General features: G+C 38.3%; 2 protein-coding genes across 3 annotated transcripts in view; one reads left to right on the forward strand and one right to left on the reverse strand.

Moving 5' to 3' along the window:
• Nucleotides 1–746: 746 nt before the first annotated feature.
• On the reverse strand, nt 747–4,498 carry LOC107602008 (activated RNA polymerase II transcriptional coactivator p15-like). 2 transcript variants are annotated; one of them, XM_016294387.1, is made up of 5 exons: nt 4,376–4,498; nt 2,534–2,606; nt 2,207–2,326; nt 1,548–1,656; nt 747–1,409 (listed from the first exon to the last, which is right to left on the reverse strand). In XM_016294387.1, exons 2-5 carry the CDS (start codon nt 2,600–2,602, stop codon nt 1,330–1,332), a joined length of 378 nt encoding a protein of 125 aa, XP_016149873.1. In that variant the 5' UTR covers nt 2,603–2,606; nt 4,376–4,498; the 3' UTR covers nt 747–1,329. The 2 variants fall into 2 exon arrangements, with proteins under 2 accessions (XP_016149873.1, XP_016149872.1); XM_016294386.1 differs by having other exon boundaries at nt 2,534–2,603; nt 4,376–4,496.
• An 883-nt stretch (nt 4,499–5,381) lies between these two features.
• Nucleotides 5,382–20,795, forward strand: part of LOC107602019 (zinc finger RNA-binding protein-like) — a 20,237-nt gene continuing 4,823 nt past the window's right edge. The window contains exons 1-17 of the mRNA XM_016294406.1: nt 5,382–5,497; nt 5,692–5,776; nt 7,926–8,208; nt 8,753–8,897; nt 9,241–9,465; nt 9,774–10,015; nt 10,157–10,357; nt 11,763–12,000; nt 12,154–12,347; nt 12,440–12,559; nt 12,669–12,814; nt 12,895–13,060; nt 13,891–14,102; nt 14,185–14,335; nt 14,740–14,881; nt 17,633–17,730; nt 18,569–18,664. Of these exons, the coding sequence (XP_016149892.1) occupies nt 5,461–5,497; nt 5,692–5,776; nt 7,926–8,208; nt 8,753–8,897; nt 9,241–9,465; nt 9,774–10,015; nt 10,157–10,357; nt 11,763–12,000; nt 12,154–12,347; nt 12,440–12,559; nt 12,669–12,814; nt 12,895–13,060; nt 13,891–14,102; nt 14,185–14,335; nt 14,740–14,881; nt 17,633–17,730; nt 18,569–18,664 (2,781 nt within the window). The 5' untranslated portion in view covers nt 5,382–5,460. The remainder of the gene's footprint in view (nt 5,498–5,691; nt 5,777–7,925; nt 8,209–8,752; nt 8,898–9,240; nt 9,466–9,773; nt 10,016–10,156; nt 10,358–11,762; nt 12,001–12,153; nt 12,348–12,439; nt 12,560–12,668; nt 12,815–12,894; nt 13,061–13,890; nt 14,103–14,184; nt 14,336–14,739; nt 14,882–17,632; nt 17,731–18,568; nt 18,665–20,795) is intronic.

Here is a 20,795-nt window from a genome sequence, read left to right on the forward strand (position 1 = left end):
TATGAAATCTGATATGAAATCATACACACCACACCAAACTCAGGCCTATATAGTGGTCACCAATTGAAGGTTTCATTTTCTTTTGATCAGTTTTACATGCTAACATTAGCTTTACACTAACATGTGTATGTAACATACTCAAGGTTTTAGAGATTGCTATTTCTTGATATTTCATAGTTCATGTGTCAGCGTTTGGTCACAGAATTGAAGTTGGAGTGAAAAGCTGGTTCAATCAGAACAGGAAAAATAATTACCTCTCAGGAACTAAAATGAACCTCTGTGGTTGCAAGTGATCTCCATAGTAACCACCACCATGAAGTGCAACCAGTAAAACAGAAATAGAAATATTCTTCTCTAAGGCACAGCTTGACGTTCAAACCTTAGGATGCATTTGATACTTAAGGAACAGTCATAATATGAATCAATTCACATTTTGAAGTGTGTGTGTGTATATATATATATATAGTTATCTATCTATCTATATAAATATACTATATATAGTTTATGTACCATTTTATATATAGCGAGAGAGAGAGTTTATGTATCATTATTGCACTAAATGTCTAATTTAGAAATGCTGTTCGGTCAACCAGTTCTAAAATATAGTTGATACTTAATATAAGAACATGTATAAACAATATAAAAGTAAATTAATTTTATAAATGTTTATTCACAGTATAAATTTGCTTGTACTGTGGTTACCTCTTACAGAAAATAGCAAATGCAATTGATGCAAGATGGCTCTTCTGGACAGTCAAGTGAAAGGGCTGTTTTTATTCCGGAGTCTGGTCTGTTTGATGGAGTGTACAGACCATTATAATTCCTGCTCCCACACGAAGGCGAGCAAATTACACACAAGCACTCAGGACTGGACACAAGCAGCATCATAAAGTGCCAAACGCCTTCATTTTAGGCCATCCATTATTGCTTCGTTTATTGTCGGGATCACAACAACAAATATGTACTTTATGTTATAGGGAGCCCAAAAAATTAAAAAAAAAAAAAAAATCAAAACATGGTTAATATTTTTATACTCAATCAAAAATACAGACTCCAAACCAAAAAAAGCCTTTATTATGTAGGCAGAGTATGAGAACAATGCAGCTATTGCACTAATAAAATAATCACAGTCAAGACTTACTATTCATACACAACAATTAACAGCAGACATTTGGAAATTAACAAAAACATAACTAAATAAGTCTCTTCAAATTTAACAGCATACATAGAAGTACAAATTGAAACAGGAAAGATTTTGTTAAAGTCCCCATGTACCAAAGAATGGAACTCTAAAAAGAACCAGACAACCATTCACTGCACAAAGAGCTCTTACAATCTTCTAATTGCATCATCGATGTCCGACATTTGTTCCTTCAGCTGATTCCACTGCTCAGGATTCAGTGAAATACCTGAGGGTAATTCAATACAATTGATGGAACAAAACAACTACAGCACAATAAGCAAAAGTAAGACACACAGGAACATTTGACCTACACTTAAAGATATTCCACTAAAAATAAATAAAATATAAATGGCCCCAAAATTACCTTTTTTTCCAGGCTTCATCTCACCAGCTTGGTCCATCCAGTACTCTCGAATGTCAATCAAAACCTTGCCTTTAAAATCTCTGACGCTGACGTATCTCAGCTTTCCAATCTATCACATATCAGAACATGAATGAGCTACCAGGGACAGTTAATAATAGCTCTACAATCAATCATACTAAACTTTAATAGTCAAAAAACACTCAAAAAAAGACACTAAAACATAGCAGAAATTGCAAGTTATAATGCTAGATAACTTCAGAACCTTGCATATTCTTTATGCAATCTTTATGTGTATTCTGTAGGAGTTCTATAGAAAAAAACAGATTTCATAGGGTTTTGCCCTTAAACCAGAGTAACAATAACTCGATAAGAGACATGTTACAGATAAATGCAAGCAAACTAATCCATGGGAAAAGTTGCATTACAGATCGATAATAATAATAATATATAAATTGATGTTCATCCTGTTGTCAGCATGCTTATTTTAATGCAATATTGCTCCTAGTAGAAGCTAATCTACAAGTAAGATTATTTAATGTTAAATCAATATTACATGTCCATGCATTTATTTATTTCATAAGCAGTTATATATGGGATAATTTACAGTCATTTGGTCATTAATAAACCCTGATAGGGCGGTACGTGTTGAAAAACTTAACCTGAAACAAGTTATCATCATTGTTTCGGTCACTCTTAGCAGAGCCACTCGGTTTGGAGGTCTCTCCACTTTTCTGTTTTTTAGCAGGCTTCTCAGGAGCACTTGCCTTCTTTCTTTTGGCCTTTGGTAGAAGGAGAGAAAAACAAACACATGACCTTTCAGGCCTGCAGCATATTTTAGGATGAAATAAGTACTTTAAAAAATAAAATCCCTAATTATAGTAGCCACTGCTAATTTCAAGTTAAATGAAAGTCAAGAAGCATAAACAGTTTTCCAATTGCAAAGGCAATGAATTTTGTTGCATTCATGTATAAATCAATATTCATACCTTTTTTTCTGTATCACTGTCTGAATCACTGCCAGAAGTGGAAGACAGCACTTCTTTAGACTTAGGCATCCTGTTGAATGCAAACAAGTACAATTTAATGGGAAATATGATTCAACACTGCCCCCTCAAGACCACTTATGGAACTTATATTCATATATTTTTCCAGGTATGCCCAGTTTAACAGGGGGCCCCTGCTCAATCTCTATTTACCAAGAGCCTTTAATGTGAAAACCTATGCTATATACTAACTGCTAAACTGATACAGAATTTAATGAAACGGTCTTCTAGTTTTTTGAAACAATGTATATGTTAAATACATAAATACTACAAAAATGTAGATTCTTTAATAATAATAATAATAATAGAAGAATCATCTAAATAACAAATGCCATATTCTCTACATTAGCTACATGTGTCATCAATGCATAAGAGAGTCACACAATGTTGTTTCTAGGCAAAAACACACTTAAATGATTCCCCAGAACAAACGGATAATTTCAATGACTCTACATTTTTTAAAAGGTTATCGATAGTAATAGTTTACTTACTAACAAATATGAACCCATATTCTTATGGGTGGGGAAAAACATATGAGGACAGACGCAGTGGGGGGTTATTTTAAGATTTTATTAATTTCCTAGGACCCAATTGTGAGATTCCCAGAATTTTTATTAGAACCACTCGTTTACTTAGAAGACCTATTGGCTACTACATGAAATCTTGTAAAAACCTGCTACACATATTTCCTAGCCCTAACATGCACTTTTCGATGGTTTTTTTATTTTTATTTTTTTCTCTAACGTTAGCATAAAGCCTCGTACACACCGGGACGATTATCGCGCGCGTTTTTCGACGCGTCTTTTGTGTTCATACCCAAGCGATTTTCGCTGACGATGAGCCGAGTGAACATGCAAACTCACTCCCTGACATTAGATGGCGCTTAATGAAAAACAGAAATACCCCGGTACACATTGCAGATAAATCCTATTTGATCTGCAATTCCTCTCCATAACAACTCCCTCTTATCGAGATTTGTGTAGTCGCTGTCGCGTTTGTCATAAAGCCCTTTGTGTTCAGACACCAATGAGACCAGCAGCTCTACATTCATCTTGCCTCGATGCATCTTCTTGGTCTACTTACTTCCTCTTCGTCGTTAGGTATAAATGTATGCTTGAGCGCCACCAAGTCGTGTTTTACTGTAACTTCAGCAGCTCCAGGCACGTGAACAAAAGCGCCAATCTCATTGGTCGGCCAGTTTTTAACGCGGCGCGTCAAACCAAAAAAACGAGCCCGAGGCGTTTTTTTTAAAAACGACGCTTTTACGCCTGGCGTTTTGCGCGTCTGTGTGTACACTCACATTGGCGCACATTGTTTAGTCACGAGGCGTTAAAAGTCGGCGATAATCGCGCGCGATATTAGTCCCGGTGTGAACAAGCCTTAACGCGATATGAATTTTGCATAGATTTTTTAAAGTTGTCATTTTGGTCGAAAAGATCCATCAAGCAAGAGACAGAACTGAGGCTTTCCAAATCAATAAAGACTTGGCTTCACCGATTTGCCTCTATACACGGGAATGTACGACATTAAACTGCTTAACTGGTTTGTTAAACCAAAACTAGCTCGTGTAGATCAACACCGGTGTGTATAGCGGGGCTGATCAGAGGCCTCTGCATCCCAAAACTAAGGTGGAAAAATAGGCCCTGAATAACAGCAGCTCATATTATAAGCAGTTTTGTATGACTTGTCTTTGTATGTGCGTCATGGTTGTGCACATATTTAACAAGTGCGTGTCTAAAATAGACAGTTTACTCGTAGCTTTAGTATGAATTGAATATGACTTACGTTAAAGGTTGTGCAGTGGGCTATAGTCAGTCACGCTCAGCGGCGGGAAGTCGAGGAGTCTATAACCAACCATGTGACTAATAACGTGTCAGAGGGCATTGTGGGAAATGTAGTTGTCTCTTCTTCAATGACAGCACTGCGTAGATTGTAAACCACCACAGTAACAACACACCTGTTGTTTAACGTAATGACGTTAATGAAACTCATATAAATATAGATTATTTTTTTATATAATTATAAATTATTTTTGATATAATTATAAAAGACTTGTTGGATGATGGTGGAAAATTCCTCCGGATTTTTGCCCTCCGTAGTTTTCGTGCAGTGTTTTTATCAACTCTATTCTTAAAGAATCGGTTGAGTAAAAGATTCAATTCAGCCACTTTTAGCAATAAAATGGAAAATCAATGTAGCCTGAAAACGAATAAGAAACAAATAAGTGAACATATATATTTAGTGAACATTCAAAAGAATCTAGTCACTGGGATCAAAAATCAAAATAACAACTACACACACACACACACACACACACACACAACACAATATATATTATTCAACAAGGGCTTGACATTAACTTTTTTGCTCACCAGCCACTGTGGCCAGTGGTTTCCACTAGCCACTCAACATTTTCACTGGCTACTATTTTGTTTTTATTTTGTTTTAATGAAAAGATGCAGTCAGTACAGTCAGCACAGTTCATGATTTTCTTTGCTGGATCACATGCCAGCCATTCTCAGCTTGACTTCCACTTATCATAGAATTGTCTTTTTTCTTTGTTTTAATATATTCACAAGTGTATCTGCAGGATTTCTAAATCAAATATAAGGCTTAAGACCTTTTTTAAGATATATATATATATTCACATTGGCAGTCCTATATCACTTCCGATATAAAACTACCTTAATTGTGTGTTTTTGGATTAAAAGTTGTACTAAACGACCTTGAAATGGTTTTAAGAAAAACTACACTTCCCATCTCTCGCAACGTTCAAACGCGCATGTGCGGTAAGCGCTATTTCCTGGAACGACCTTCTCGTGTAAAAAGGCAGGGTTACGAGTCAGAGTTCGTAAGAGAATAGGAAACCAATGATTCCCATATGTCCAGTAGTTTCCTTCACCTATGGTGAGTAAAATTGGGGTTTTAAAAGCACACTGAGACAGCAGACGCGATTTAATCGAGAGAGGATGTGATGAAGACCATGTTGTGGGTGTGTGGGGATCGTTTGGGTTTATTTCGTCCTCCGCATGATACGGCTCTTCATCATGGTTGCCACTGCACACAGTCGCTTACCTTCATGAATCTGTTTTTTTTTTCAGTGCCCAGCCGGCTAGGTGAAGATGTCAAAATGGCCACCGGCAACTACTTTGGATTTACCCATGGTGCTGCTGCGGCCCAGTACAGGTAAGGGCCGAGATGTTTAATGGGAACTGCGGTTATGGTGATGGTACAGTAATGGTGGGATTTGGCCCCTCTGCCTTTGTTGCTGAGTCCGGGTGGGGGTAGGGGAGGGAGGCGATTGGCTATGCTTTAAATCTTGAGATGAACGGCTGGAATGGAAATGATGCATTATTACATGCTATGTTAAATATATATATATATATATATATATATATATATATATATATACACACACACACAGTGAGTAATGCGTTGTGTTAATCTATCTGTGTATTTTATTGTATTTTGCTAGGGAGAGATATAGGGAGTTTTTATTAGTGTTTTGGGAGGGCAGCTTACGAAAAAATTTAAATCATTGGATAAACTACAAATAAGAGGTTATTATAAAGCTATACAGTTTGAATCAATTTCTATTTATATAAACATCCGGCGTGGTTTGGTGTGTAACTAGGCCTAGGTTTAATACGGTTTACGTTAATATCAGACCGGGTTGCCTCGTAAACAGACGCGACGCTTATCTTTTTGGGTTTATCGGTTTTTATCTGCAACACGACACGTTTTTTTTAGATAGTAACACTGTTGTGAACTCCTTGTGGTATTGAGGTGTTTGGATAAACTGTGAATGTAGCCAGTGCGGCCAGAGTAAAGCGAGCAGACTGCAGCTGTCAGAGCGGCTCTGCGCATGCGCGTCCAGCTCAACGAGCTCCTTTTACAAGTGTTTTAAGACGAAACGCAAAAAACCCCGATTGTACATGGTCGCCCAACACTGTTTAAAAAGTCATTTTGACACGTTCGTTCGTTTAATATCACAGATTTAAATTTTAGAGGAATAATTGACAAATTGTATGTGTGGGGAAGGGCGATGTCTTTCTTCACGGACGCCTTCAAGGACTTCTTGAATGTCACTAATGAATGATCCGCTTGTTAAAGGGTTTTTGTGGTCTAGGTTGACGTTCTTCAGTTATTAAGTTGATTTTAAATGAATCCTAATGTTCCTATTTAGGTGTTTTGGCTTTATGTGCGGTGGAGTGAAAGAACGCGCCTCTATTGGTCAAAATGGACGTGATGTGACGTTTCTTCTGAACTGGATCATATTTCTGAGCAGTTTTCCATCAGTTTAGTTTTGCTATTCCTGACAGGTTGTCAGCATTACATTGAGATTGATGGCTTGACCGTTTGGAAGCATTTACATGGCTGGATAGTAGTAGTAGACTGAAGTTGTTGATTAATTTATCTCCGCTAGACAGATGTTGGCCCAGTTTCTGAAAGTGCACCTTTTAGATGGATGTGAGATAGATGCCATTGGTGTGGTTTGTGTTGGTTGGTTGCAGCTCAAGATAATTGTGATGCTTTCAAACCAATGGACGATGACGTTTTGTCTGCCTCTTATCAAGAAAACGCTGTACTAAATCATTTAATCCATAACTGATTAGATTTTCTTCCTCTACATGTATCTTCCCTGTCAAGCCAATGGATTTGGTGCATTAAGTCCAGCAATCAGGGAAGATCATTATGATTTTATCTCCAAGATAATCTGTTATGGCGTGAGTTAGATGTTAACATGAACATCTTTAAATTACATTGAAGGTCATTACTGTTCAATACATCATCTACAGAATTGTCCTCTCTTTCAGTTTAGTCAAAGTACACCAGAAATTTTCTCAGCGTATAAAAATGAGCAATTTAGCAGTATTTTTTTGTGATGATACATGATGGCACCTTTTTTTCTTTTTAGGTTTTAGATTAGAATTTGTATGTTATTTCACAATTTTTGCTAACCTAGGCTATTTGCCTTTGTGTGGGTCCTGTGTGTGTGTGTGTGTGTGTGTGTGTGTGTTTTTTTTTTTTAAATGAGCAAGGGTAACTGTCAGTGTTGTCATCTAAGCCTCTCGTCCTCTCTTTACACCAGAAATTTTCTCAGCGTATAAAAATTAGCAATTTAGCAGTATTGTTTGTGATGATACATGATGGCACCTTTTTTTCTTTTTAGGTTTTAGATTAGAATTTGTATGTTATTTCACAATTTTTGCTAACCTAGGCTATTTGCCTTTGTGTGGGTCCTGTGTGTGTGTGTGTGTGTTTTTTTTTTTTTTAAATGAGCAAGGGTAACTGTCAGTGTTGTCATCTAAGCCTCTCGTCCTCTCTTCTGCAGTCAGCAGCCGGCCGCTGGGGTAGCATACACCCACCCCTCTACAGTGGCCAGCTATACTGTGCATCAGGCACCTGTGGCGGCACACACGGTGGCTGCAGCCTACGCCCCTACAGCCGCCACGGTTGCTGTTGCTAGGCCTGCGCCAGTCGCCGTAGCAGCAGCAGCTACTGCTGGCGCTTATGGAGGATACCAGCCAGCTCACGCTGCCACGGATTACGGGTATGCACAGAGACAGCCGGAGGTACCCCCACCACCACCTCCTGTTACCTCACAAAACTACCAGGTAAAAGAATGGAGCGAACTTGCCATTTACATCGCCTTGAGTCATTCTCATACACTACTGTTCAAAAGCTTGGGAGTCAGCATGATATTTTTTATTTTATACATTTTTTTTATTATTACTTTTAGTCAGCAAGGATTCATTAAGCTGATCAAAATAACATGTATAATGTTCCAAAAAAAAATAAAAAATAATGGTCACAGTTTCCACAAAAATATTAAATAGCACAACTGTTTTCAACATTGATAATAAATGTTTCTTGAGCAGCACCAAATCATAATATTAAAATGATTTCTGAAAGATCATGTGACACTGGAGTAATGGCTGCTGAAAATTCAACTTTGCGATTACAGGAATAAAGTACATTTTAAAATGTTACTATTTTAATGTATTTTTGCATTAAAGACTTTTTCAAAAACAATCTTACTGACCTCAAGATTTTGTGTATAGGTATATCTTTCTGTGCTTTTGCATTCTCAATTTTAAGAGAGTCAGATCCATGTCCAATGTTTAAGAAAAGACACAAACCCTCTGTTTACTGTTGCAGGACTCCTATTCATATGTGCGGTCCACAGCTCCAGCTGTAGCGTATGACAGTAAACAATACTACCAGCAACCTGTGGCAACACCTGCTGTGGCCGCTGCAGCAGCCCAGCCACAACCCACGGTGGCCGAATCCTACTATCAGACAGGTATGCTTGACACATCTTGCCATTTAAATGGGAAGAAATATTCTGCAATAAATGATCAGTGCATGTACATTTCCATAAAATTCTCTAGTATTGCTTTTTCTTTTCTTTTTTACCAAATGTGAAAGGCCTTAGTTAACATTTGATTTAATTTATTTGTATGAAATGTATTTAACATTTTTTTTAATTTAAAATAAAATCAGAATAGATTTCTCCCTTTTTCCCTATTCCAGTATTTTGAAGAAATGCAATTTGAGGGCACCAAATTAAATCGGTAATCCTCTTCAGGTCACCCTTTAAATGATCTGTATTGTTCTGTACAACTTTGTTTTACTCCTCCCATTAGCACCTAAAACTGGATACAGCCAAGGTGCCACTCCGTACACCCAGACCCAACAAACGCGTCAGGTTACAGCCATAAAGCCAGCCACCCCCAGACCTGCCACCTCAACCTTCTCCATTTACCCAGTGTCCTCTGCTGTACAGCCGGTCGCTGCTGCGGCGGCTGCCTCTGTAGTCCCGTCATACTCTCAGAGTCCCACCTACAGCACCAATGCAGTCACATACTCTGGTAAGAACAACATCTACAGATTTTCTCAGTTGAATTCTCAAAACGCTGATGTGATATTGTGAAATGCACACTGAGCCCCAGAGACACTAAGCTCTCGTTTAAAGGTAGTTGAGTAGTGTGCTTGAGCAGAATTGGACAGAAGGCAAGTGAAATGTTTTTTCTAGTAATAATACTGAACCAAACCATTGAGCTTGGCATTGCTAGTGTCATGCTCTACCAATTGAGCTACAGGCTTAAATATTTACAGTACAGTCCTGTCATTCTCCATCTGTACTGTGGCCAATGATTGCTCATCTCTGTATATTCAGGAACGTCATACTCTGGCTATGAAGCTGCAGTGTATTCGGCTGCCTCCTCCTACTATCAGCAGCAACAACAACAGCAGCAGAAACAGGCGGCCGTTGCCGCAGCAGCCACTGCCGCATGGACTGGCAGCACTTTTACCAAGAAAACTCCCTTGCAGAACAAAACACTCAAACCTAAACTACCCCCTAAACCACCACAGATACACTACTGTGATGTCTGCAAGATCAGCTGTGCTGGACCCCAGGTATTTTATTTGAATGTATTTATTGCTGTTTGTGTATCATGTGAAACTGATGGCCCATACGCTAGTGTTTACCTGATACTCATAACAAATGGTCAGGTGAACTTGCATGACTTGTTGCACATATCTTATCTTTTATTACAGACCTATAAGGAGCATCTGGAGGGTCAAAAGCACAAAAAGAAGGAAGCCGCACTGAAACTGTCACAGAGCAGCAGTAGCAGCAGTGGAGGTGGGAGCTCCACCCGCGGCACACAGAATCAGCTACGCTGTGAGCTCTGTGACGTCTCCTGTACTGGAGCCGATGCCTATGCCGCACACATCAGAGGAGCCAAACACCAGAAGGTACATGACCCACTCTCTGATCTCGGCACATAATAATCTGCTTTCAGCAGCACTATTTTTGAATGCGTATGATTCTGGCTCTTCGTTGTAGAGAGGGCCTCTTAGGGACTGTATGTTACAATATGCAGCAGAAAGTTGTTTGAAGGGGTATGGATGCCACAGCATTACAACTGGCCATTACATAATCGAGTATGCTTGTAACAAGTCAAAGAGTGGGTTGCACCAACAAGGATTAAGCTTTAATCTAGATTAAATCAAGGTTTATCTAATAATTCCGTTGCACCAAACTTTAAACCTTGTTTAAATATAAGCAGGATTACATTTAGACCATCATCTTGATTCTGGATTTAATTTATATTTAAAATAGATTAACTTTAATCTTGTTGCTCCATAACTTTAAACTCGGATTTGAATCTCAATTAGGGATTAATTTTAAATTTACAGGTGAGGAGGTTTAAATGAAATAAAGTGCACCTACAGTTACAATTATGTGACTGATTAAACAAAGAAAACAATAGAGGGTGTGTTGTGAGGTCTCAGGTGCTTATTACAAATAAAAAGGAAGATTTAAGCGCATTGAGCCAGCAGATTGTGAGGGTCTTGGCAGGCCGTAGTAAACTCGCGTCTGCTATCGAGTCCGGGATATGAATCCGTCACTCATCTCGGTGTACGACAAAGAAAACAGAAAAATATACTGTATAGCATTTAACGGCAGCGGTGATGATGAAGTGAGCTTTGAATAACGATAGCAGTTTATTAAGACGGCAGATATTTTACAAGTTTATTTCCTTTTTTGACATGAGCAACTTTTTATGTCAGAAAGAGAGTTTGGTAGTAAGCAAAGAAAAATTATGAATATTAGCATTGTTCCGGTTTAATTGCAATGGCGAAATCCATCATGGCGGAGAAAATTTATCGTAGATGGAGGTTTTAATCGCAGGTTAGAGTTCTAATCCCTGATTTGTTAATCTGTGTATAAAATTAAGTTGTGCAACACAACTCGTCTTAAAATAAAACCCAGATCAACAAATCCTTGATTAGCTCTAATCTTGGCTTAATGGTATGTTTTTGGAAAGAATTGACTATGAAGATCTACACTGATTTGATTTATTTTGAGTTATTAGTAAAGGCTTGTAGGAGATTGCCAAGTCATTACTTAAATTAATTTTGATTGTGTTGTACAACAGTACGGTTGGTTGCTTTGCAAAAAAAAAAGGCAAAATTACATACGTTTCCAAAAATATGTGAGTTTACTGGAATATCAGTGTTTTTTTCTGTGATTTATTAGAATTTGTATTGAGAATTGTCAGTTCTCACTTCCATATCAAAAATGTGATGTTCATAGCAGTGGGTAGGATGTTCATTTTAAATGTGCCTAGCATCTAATTGCATTCTTTTTCTATAGGTTGTGAAATTGCATACCAAACTAGGAAAGCCGATACCATCCACAGAGCCCAGTGTCGTTTCCCAGTCCTCCACCTCCAGTACAGCTGCTCCCAATAAAACTGCCAGCTCCAGCATCAACAGCTTAAAATCTGGCAGCATGGTCAACAACATGGCAGCTTCAGCTTTACAGGGCAAGATCCCAGTGCCCAACAGCACCTCTGTCAAGAAGGTCAACACACCCAAGATCAACTTTGTTGGTATGTCTTTCTGAATCATTGTTATTTGCTCTTGGACCGATCCTGTTGAACGTTTTTATTTATTTTAGATTTTTCCTTTTTTTAAATTAGTTTTAATATATAATATAATAATTAACACAGTACAATAATGGTTTTCATGCATGAACAAAACAGGTGGAAACAAGTTACAAACCACTGCTGTTAAAAATGATGACGCCAAGATGGAGGCTGCTAAAGCGGCACAGTCCACTATCTCTGCACCACCAGCGGACCCAAAGAATGAATTGTCTGAACCTCTGTCACCTCAGTCAGCACTTGCAGCCCTGCAGAGTGATGTTCAGCCCGTCGGACACGACTATGTTGAAGAGGTATGAGAAGACTTTATACAGTAAGAAAAAATAAATGCCTGCAGTCATTTTCAAGCGGTGTAGCTAAGTGCAAACAATAAAATGCGTTTCAGGTAAGGAATGATGAAGGAAAGGTTATCCGATTCCACTGCAAACTGTGTGAATGCAGTTTCAATGACCCGAATGCCAAAGAAATGCATTTGAAAGGAAGGAGACATCGACTGCAGTATAAGGTTAGTAGGTGATTGTTGTTCACGGTGGTTCTTTTATGATGAATGCAGAAGAATCTAAATCGTTGTGCTGTTATGTCAGTGTAGCTGATTGTATTTTCTGCCATTGTAGAAAAAGGTGAACCCAGATCTCCAGGTTGAAGTGAAGCCTAGCATCCGAGCCAGGAAGATCCAAGAGGAAAAGATGAGGAAGCAGATGCAAAAGGAAGAGTATTGGAGAAGACGTGAAGAAGAGGAGCGCTGGAGGATGGAGATGAGGTGTGATGCTTTTTCTCCACCAGTGTATCATTATCTACACATGAGTATTTTGAGGTCCTATATATTGTGATTGTTTTCAGGCGCTATGAAGAGGACATGTATTGGCGACGTATGGAGGAAGAGCAGCACCACTGGGATGAAAGGCACAGAATGCCTGATGGAGGTTATCCACAGGGTCCACCTGGACCTCCTGGTCTGCTTGGAGTGAGGCCTGGGATGCCCATTCCTCAACCACAAGGACCAGTGGTGAGTCCTGAGAACTACTGCTGTGAAAACACGGTTGAATTTGCCAAAATATGTGATTTGTGTTTGAGGTACACAACCATTTAAAACGTTTGAAACCAGTAAGAAATTTGTTGAAAAATAAGGGTGCATTACATTGATCAATAGTGAAAGTAGAGAAATTCATTTTCTATTCCTTCTAGAAATCACAATTTGGTTTCCAAAATAATATTTAACAGCACAGCAGTTTTGAACATTGATAATAAGAAGAATTTTTTTTGAGCACAAAATCAGCATATTTTTGTGACACCGAAAACTGGAATAATGCCTGCTGAAAATGACAGGAATTACATTAATAGCTGCTTTGCCATTACAGGATTTGTTTTTAGAATATATTAAAATAGAAAAGTTCTTTCTTTCCTTTTTTAATATTTCACAACATTGCAGCTTTTACTATATTTTTTATCAAATAAAAGCATCCTTGGTGAGCATGAGAGACTTGGTCGACTAGTTGGCTGCAAGTAAATTAGATACGGTATGTTTTTGGAAAGAATTGACTATGAAGGTCTACACTGATTTGATTTATTTTGAGTTATTAGTAAAGGCTTGTAGGAGATTGCCAAGTCATTACTTAAATGAATTTTGATTGTGTTGTACAACAGTACGGTTGGTTGCTTTGCAAAAAAAAAAGGCAAAATTGCATACGTTTCCAAAAATATGTGAGTTTACTGGAATATCAGTGTTTTTTTCTGTGATTTATTAGAATTTGTATTGAGAATTGTCAGTTCTCACTTCCATATCAACTCCTGAATAGTTTATCACAACTGTTTCATAACATCTAGTTTTTGTTGCAGCCTCCACGTCGCCCTGATTCCTCAGATGATCGTTATGTGATGACCAAACATGCAGCTATTTACCCTTCTGAGGATGAGCTCCAGGCCATCCAGAAGATTGTATCAATCACTGAGCGAGCACTTAAGCTCGTCTCTGACATCCTCACAGACCAAGATGCAAGTGCGAAGGGCAAAGAAGAGGACAAAGAAAAGAAAGAGCCTCCCAAAGACAGGTGGGAGAAGAGTGTACTAATGTTTCTCAAAGCAGAGAGAAAGAAAAGGGCCAAGCAATTCATGATGTCTTGTACATTGCAGAGTGCTGAAAGGAGTGATGCGTGTAGGCGTTCTTGCCAAAGGGCTGCTTCTGCGAGGAGACCAAAATGTCAACCTGGTCCTCCTTTGTTCTGAGAAACCAACCAAGAATCTGCTAACGAGCATTGTGGAACATCTTCCCAAACAGCTTACGGTACTGGCTCAATGCAGTGCAAACTGCAATAATATTAGATCATCACACAGATTTTCCTTTTAAATTTTACTTATAATATTTTTAAAATGCCTTTTTCAGCAGTGATGTCCAACCCTGCTCTGGGAGGACTGCTGTCCTGCAGAGTTTAGATCCAACTCTAATAAAACACACCTGAACCAGCTGGTCAATGTCTTCAGGATGGTTGTAAACTTTCAGACGGGTGTGTTGGGGCAGGTTGGAGCTAAACTCTCCAAGACAGTAGCCCTGGAACTAGTAGGAACAGGATTGGACGCCACTGCTTTTATGGGTGTAGAATAACTGCACCGTTTCTTACTGTGGGTCAGGATTTGCTGGATCTCAAGTAGATGGTTGTAACTTTTTCTGCTAACCCGTGTGTTTGTCAGATGGTAACTACGGAGAAATATGAGGTAAAAGGCTCCATCCAAGAGGCTGCCATTATCCTTACCTCCTCCGCTGAGCCCAAGATGCAGGTGACCATCACCCTCACCTCGCCTGTCATCCGAGAGGAAAACACCCAGGATGGAGGTTGGAAAAGAATTGCTCACATTAACCGACTACCTATTAATATTTCATGCTGATTTTGACAACCTAAAGAGCCCATCTGTTCTAACCCGTGTGTTTGTCAGATGGTAACTACGGAGAAATATGAGGTAAAAGGCTCCATCCAAGAGGCTGCCATTATCCTTACCTCCTCCGCTGAGCCCAAGATGCAGGTGACCATCACCCTCACCTCGCCTGTCATCCGAGAGGAAAACACCCAGGATGGAGGTTGGAAAAGAATTGCTCACATTAACCGACTACCTATCAGATTAATATTTCATGCTGATTTTGACAACCTAAAGAGCCCATCTGTTGTCACTGTGGAGATGGTGCTAGAAGTTAATGATATCAGAATTGTTTTTACCTTTTTGACTTGAGAGCATTTATTTTGGGAAAATATGAAAGTGGAACAAATTAAACCTGGTATGTGCTTGAGCTTGGCCGTATATGAGAATTGACCTACACCGTTTTCCTTTTGAAAGTTACACCACTGAGGTAAAGTGCCTCTTTCTATCTTCATTTACACTGAAATTATTTTGTATTAAGTCTGTAATGTGTTCACACTGTAAAAGGGCCGAGTTCAACACTACCAGGTTTTATCCAACTATCTCCGATGGCAGCAGTGGTGCTCCGGGTCTTCTCTTTGTAACACTTCTCCAGTGCTCTTGAAGCTCTCCCTAAAACAAGCATGATAAGTGTTTTGCATTGTGTAAGTCTAGTTAGTCCCGGGTAAGATTCATTTTTGTTTCCTGTGTTCAAGGGGATTGTGTCCTATGCAGAACCAAATAATTGTATTCTTTCCCAGGGGGTTATGGAGTTGGTCAGGGGTATTATGTATTATTCTGTGCAAAAAACCCAAACAAACTTAAACTTAATTCCTGATGAGAAATGGTTGAGTTGGGTCTGACACCTTAGGAGTAGTTGGAATGCCTACCATGTCCCCACAGGAAACAAATCTTATATTTGTCTGTTGGTGAGAAGGTTCACCATTCTGAGGTCCCCTGCTCCAAAATGAAAGTGCTCCCCTGAGAGAAGCAGTCGAATAGAGATTGACAGATGGTGAAATTTGGCATCCAAACAATGCTACTTTTAATTTCTTCAGTTGTAAAAATGCATTAAGCAACAAAAAGCCACATTTCCCCAAATAATAGTGTAATCATATCAATAACCCGTTTGTCTTTTTATATCTTTACAACGAAGAGTTTTAGTTGGTAAGAAGCCACTGAAATGGTGGAATCTTAAATACAGGCTTTACGGCCATGCCACCATTCGTGTTTGGCTCCTTAGGGGAGTATCGGTCAGCTTTTGGGAGGAAGGCTTTGATAGAGGAATCTTGGTTGGACCTGGGGTTTACAGCCTTCAGTATACATTGAGATATGGGGGTTCTCCAAACTGATCATGACAGGTATGCATGCAGTGATGTCCTAATCCTCTTGCTGGGAGCTTCATATTTTCTTGCCAGCACGCATTGCTGCCTTCATGTGTCCAAAGCTTTTCAAGTCCAGCCCAAAGCCTCCTTGCATTTTCAGCAAATTGTCTCCCATCTGAGGCTACGTCTACCAGCTCCGGAAGGATTTTTGACCAAGGTCCCCCTCCTGAATACCTTCAAACACTTTGCCACACCTACCATTGCCATGCAACTGTAGTGGGTCACTACAAATACTCATTCAACTGTAAACATTGCACATCTCCCTTGATATCAATGTTTTGCATCATCATGATTTATACATCTGGTACCATTTGCAGCCCATCATTATCTTTGCAATGTTTCTGGATCAGTACATTGACTACTTTGTGTTTCAAAGAAATCCTCAAAGTATTTATTACATTTATTATCTCAGACTTCACTTATGTAGACACTGGAATCCACAATTTGTTTTTGCCCTAAGCGAAAGAAAATACTTTTATCCTCAAATGCGAAGTCAGCTGGTTCAGCAGGAATTGTACACTTTGGAAATATATTAAAATTAGATTTGTGTCATAACATTCCACATATCCAACATAGCAAATACTAGAAAACTAGAACTACCTTTTCTGGATTTTATTAGTTTTGAAAAATACAAATCATTAATTTATTCTAAAGGTTTTTTTTTTTACTGCAAGACAACAAGATCATACGCAATTGGCAAAATGGCACAGTTTAAAAGTTTTCTGAACTAATGTGTTTGAATACCTGTGATATGATGGATATATCTGGATTGTGATAGTATGACTAGTCTGCTGGCTTTTAGCACTGGAAAATCGTATATTGTCATATTCCAAGCAATTTCAAATGGTGGATTGCTGAGCATTAATGCGACAGGCCGTAACTGATAGTCTTCATCAAGACAAATTAGAAATTACATGAAGTGTCATGCTCACTATATGCAGAGTACCAAAAATTTCCAACTTCAATTATGAAATCCTACATCACTATGCCATATTCTCCGTATTTTTATTTTTTTGTCTTGTATCCCGGACAAAGGCCTTTATTTTTAACTCCGGACTCATTCGTCCCTATCCCATTTCTCTCGGCACCACACCACAGACTAAATAGAAGTGCACCAAATGGCAAGTGTAGCTGTTAAGATCTGAAAGATTCTGCATATGGGGCGAAATGTGAGATGCATATACATTTTGAAAGAGAGCAGTGATTGGGAAAAGACTGGTATGTGTGGCAATGTGTTCTTGGCAGTCTCTCTGACCTGGTCAAACACCCGTTCCTCACCTCCATTTGACAATTCGATCCATTTTTAGATGTAACCTCGAGTATGGTGAAAGACCCAGCGGACGTCTTGGACAGGCAAATATGCCTTGACGCTCTGGCTGCCCTACGCCACGCTAAGTGGTTCCAGGTTTGGAACATCATTTTACTTTCTTCTTGTAGCCTTATGAGATGTATTCCTTTTTATTTGTTCATTTAAGTTGTTTAGTCTTTTTGTTTTTAAATTTTAAACCTCAAAGTTGATGTTTGGGAGGAAAAAGTGATACAAGGATGCAATATATAATTTGGAGATGATGGTACTAATTTTTTTTTGCATTCTGTTTTTGTATATATGAGCTAATCTGATCATAAAAAATTAAGCATCCTTGCATACATGTGATTTATTCATAAGTTTTAGTTTAAATACATAGCATGTAAAATAATTCCATAAGGCTGCAGAATACCTTTGCATAAAGTGTCATCAATAAGAGCTTTCATGTTGAGTGTTTCTTTTTTTTTTTTTCTCCTTTATTTTGTTAATTTTTTTTTTTCTTGAGGATAGGGATTGAGAGGAAAGGAATATCTGATTAGTTTACTGTGTTGTTGCCATCTCTGCAAATACACAGGCAAAGTAAAGCAGATTTCCTTGACTGCTTCAGTTCCTATGCAACTACTCTTGCAAACTGATCTTTTGTAAAAAATGAAAGTATATGTTTGTGAAGTATCTGACAACTGAGGTCAGGGTTTACAAGATTACCAGGGAGCCATTCCAAGTGAATCTTGCAAACTTTTGAACTCTTGTACTAATGGTGAGGTAAAATACTGCTGGAAATGGCAGCTTAAGAAAGCCAATTGACCCAGCTATTTTTAAACCAATTATAAGCTTCCATTGTGAACAGTAGTGTTGCACCTCTTTCTGAACTCCGCCATGTATGACTGTATGTTTTAGCTCTTGTGCATTAACTAATCTTTACTTCACTGCACTGAAGGCTAGGGCTAATGGACTCCAGTCATGTGTGATTGTCATTCGAATACTGCGTGACCTTTGTCAGCGAGTACCAACCTGGTCTGCCTTTCCTAGCTGGGTGAGTAAAAGACCAGTGACAAGCATATTATATAAAAATGCTAAGTTGCTGTCAAGTCACATTAGATGGCATTAACACAATGCAAAGATCTGCTGTTAAAATGAGTAGATTATTACCAAGCAATACGTTTTCATGAGCCCGATTTGGACGGTAACTTTTTCTCATGGGGACGTAAACTATTTTCAAAATTTACAGGGATTAGTCTGTGATTTTTATTTTTTTTTTATTGCCGTCTGAATCCAGAATGTCTTTTTTTCTCCCACCATCCACATAAAAATCCCCGGCCGAAATACCTACTGTTTTTTGACAAAAACCAAAGTTGTGTGGTAATATCTGAATCTACATCTCTAACTTTACAAGAAGAAATCGATTCAAAATTCACCTTTAAATCCCTTTTGACCATTGCCAAACACAGTATGGTAACTGTTGCACTTTGCTGTAATTTGCATGCATATTTATTACTGAAATTCTGGATAGTATTTACAAGGACAATATTTCATAACTGCTCCACCACAATAAACTATTTTCAAAATTTACAGGGATTAGTCTGTGATTTTTTTTTTTTTTTATTGCTGTCTGAATCCAGAATGTCTTTTTTTCTCCCACCATCCACATAAAAATCCCCGGCCGAAATACCTACTGTTTTTTGACAAAAACCAAAGTTGTGTGGTAATATCTGAATTTACATCTCTAACTTTACAAGAAGAAATCGATTCAAAATTCACCTTTAAATCCCTTTTGACCATTGCCAAACACAGTATGGTAACTGTTGCACTTTGCTGTAATTTGCATGCATATTTATTACTGAAATTCTGGATAGTATTTACAAGGACAATATTTCATAACTGCTCCACCACAGCGAGTGGGAGCTGTTAAGAACTAAAAGAAGAACAAGAACAGCATGTAAACATTTAAAATGGGTCAATATTATGGCAGCAACAGGCATGCAATATAATTTTAAAATATGTATTATATACAACTATATGCATAAAAATATAAACCTAGCAGCGTTATGTTTACCTTACATAAATATGAGGTTGCAATAAGTTATTTCTGCTAATCTCCACATTTTTAATGACATCCATCATTTTGAGAGATAAATGCAAGACCGAAAACCATTTTAACTATAGTGTCTATTTTCAGATTTTTATACTGGAGATTTAATAATCAAATAATAGGATATTATTAAATCTGAATTTATTCTCATTATTCTGAGCATATGACATTTTATTTACAGCAGAATGACATTTTATTTACAACCATGTGACTGAGCACGTGAGCAGCACGTTCCCGAGTTCGTAGGATCACAGAACTTGCTTCTCTACTAAATCTGCATCTGAATGCATGAGTTTTAACGCTGAGGTGCCATGTAAATTTATTCTACAGACATCCACATGAAAAATTAGCTTTTGTTGACGATCAAATTCTACAATTTCTGTTTTATTTTTTTTCTACATCATTACTGTTGTCAGATATTCAGAAACAGTATACAGTATGATAAGAAGCACAAGAGAACACTATGTCGTTGATGGCCATTGCTAACTCAGTCCAGGAGGAACACTGTCAGGACGAATGCATGTATGTCTTTTTTATGTTGTGACAGTCTATAATTAGTATTATGTTTATATTCCTGCTTTTCAGTGAAAGCAGACTCATAGGAAGGTTGTCAGCAGTTGTTGCAAGAAACGTCTTCATTGAATGTTTCAGACTGTAGTTCAGAGGCTGTAGGGAGTGTTTTTTTGTGTGTCTAGTGGTAGGTATGGGCAGGTAACAGGGCCCTGTGCTGTCTAGCTCAAATAACCAGAGTTCGTGACTGCAGCATTTCCACAAATAGCAGGGTGACTTGTGCCAATACATAGCCAAGTAGCTATGTGTCTGATTCTGCCTGCTCTTCCTGAACCAATCAGTCTCTTAAAGGGGTCCTATTATGCTTTTTCACTTTTTTAATTTTAGTCAGTGTGTAGTGTGTATGTTTGGGCATAAAAAAAGATCTAAAAAGTTACAAATCCCAAAGTTCACTCCAAAGGGAGATATTTAGTTCATAGAAAATAATGTATTCGAATGTTAAAAACGTGTCGCAACGCTGCGCTTCTCGTCCGGTGTGCGACCGCCTGAAACGCTGTTTTTTTTT

Source organism: Sinocyclocheilus grahami, unplaced genomic scaffold, assembly GCF_001515645.1.
Source record: "Sinocyclocheilus grahami isolate Dianchi unplaced genomic scaffold, SAMN03320097.WGS_v1.1 scaffold317.1, whole genome shotgun sequence".
Taxonomy (NCBI): domain Eukaryota; kingdom Metazoa; phylum Chordata; class Actinopteri; order Cypriniformes; family Cyprinidae; genus Sinocyclocheilus; species Sinocyclocheilus grahami.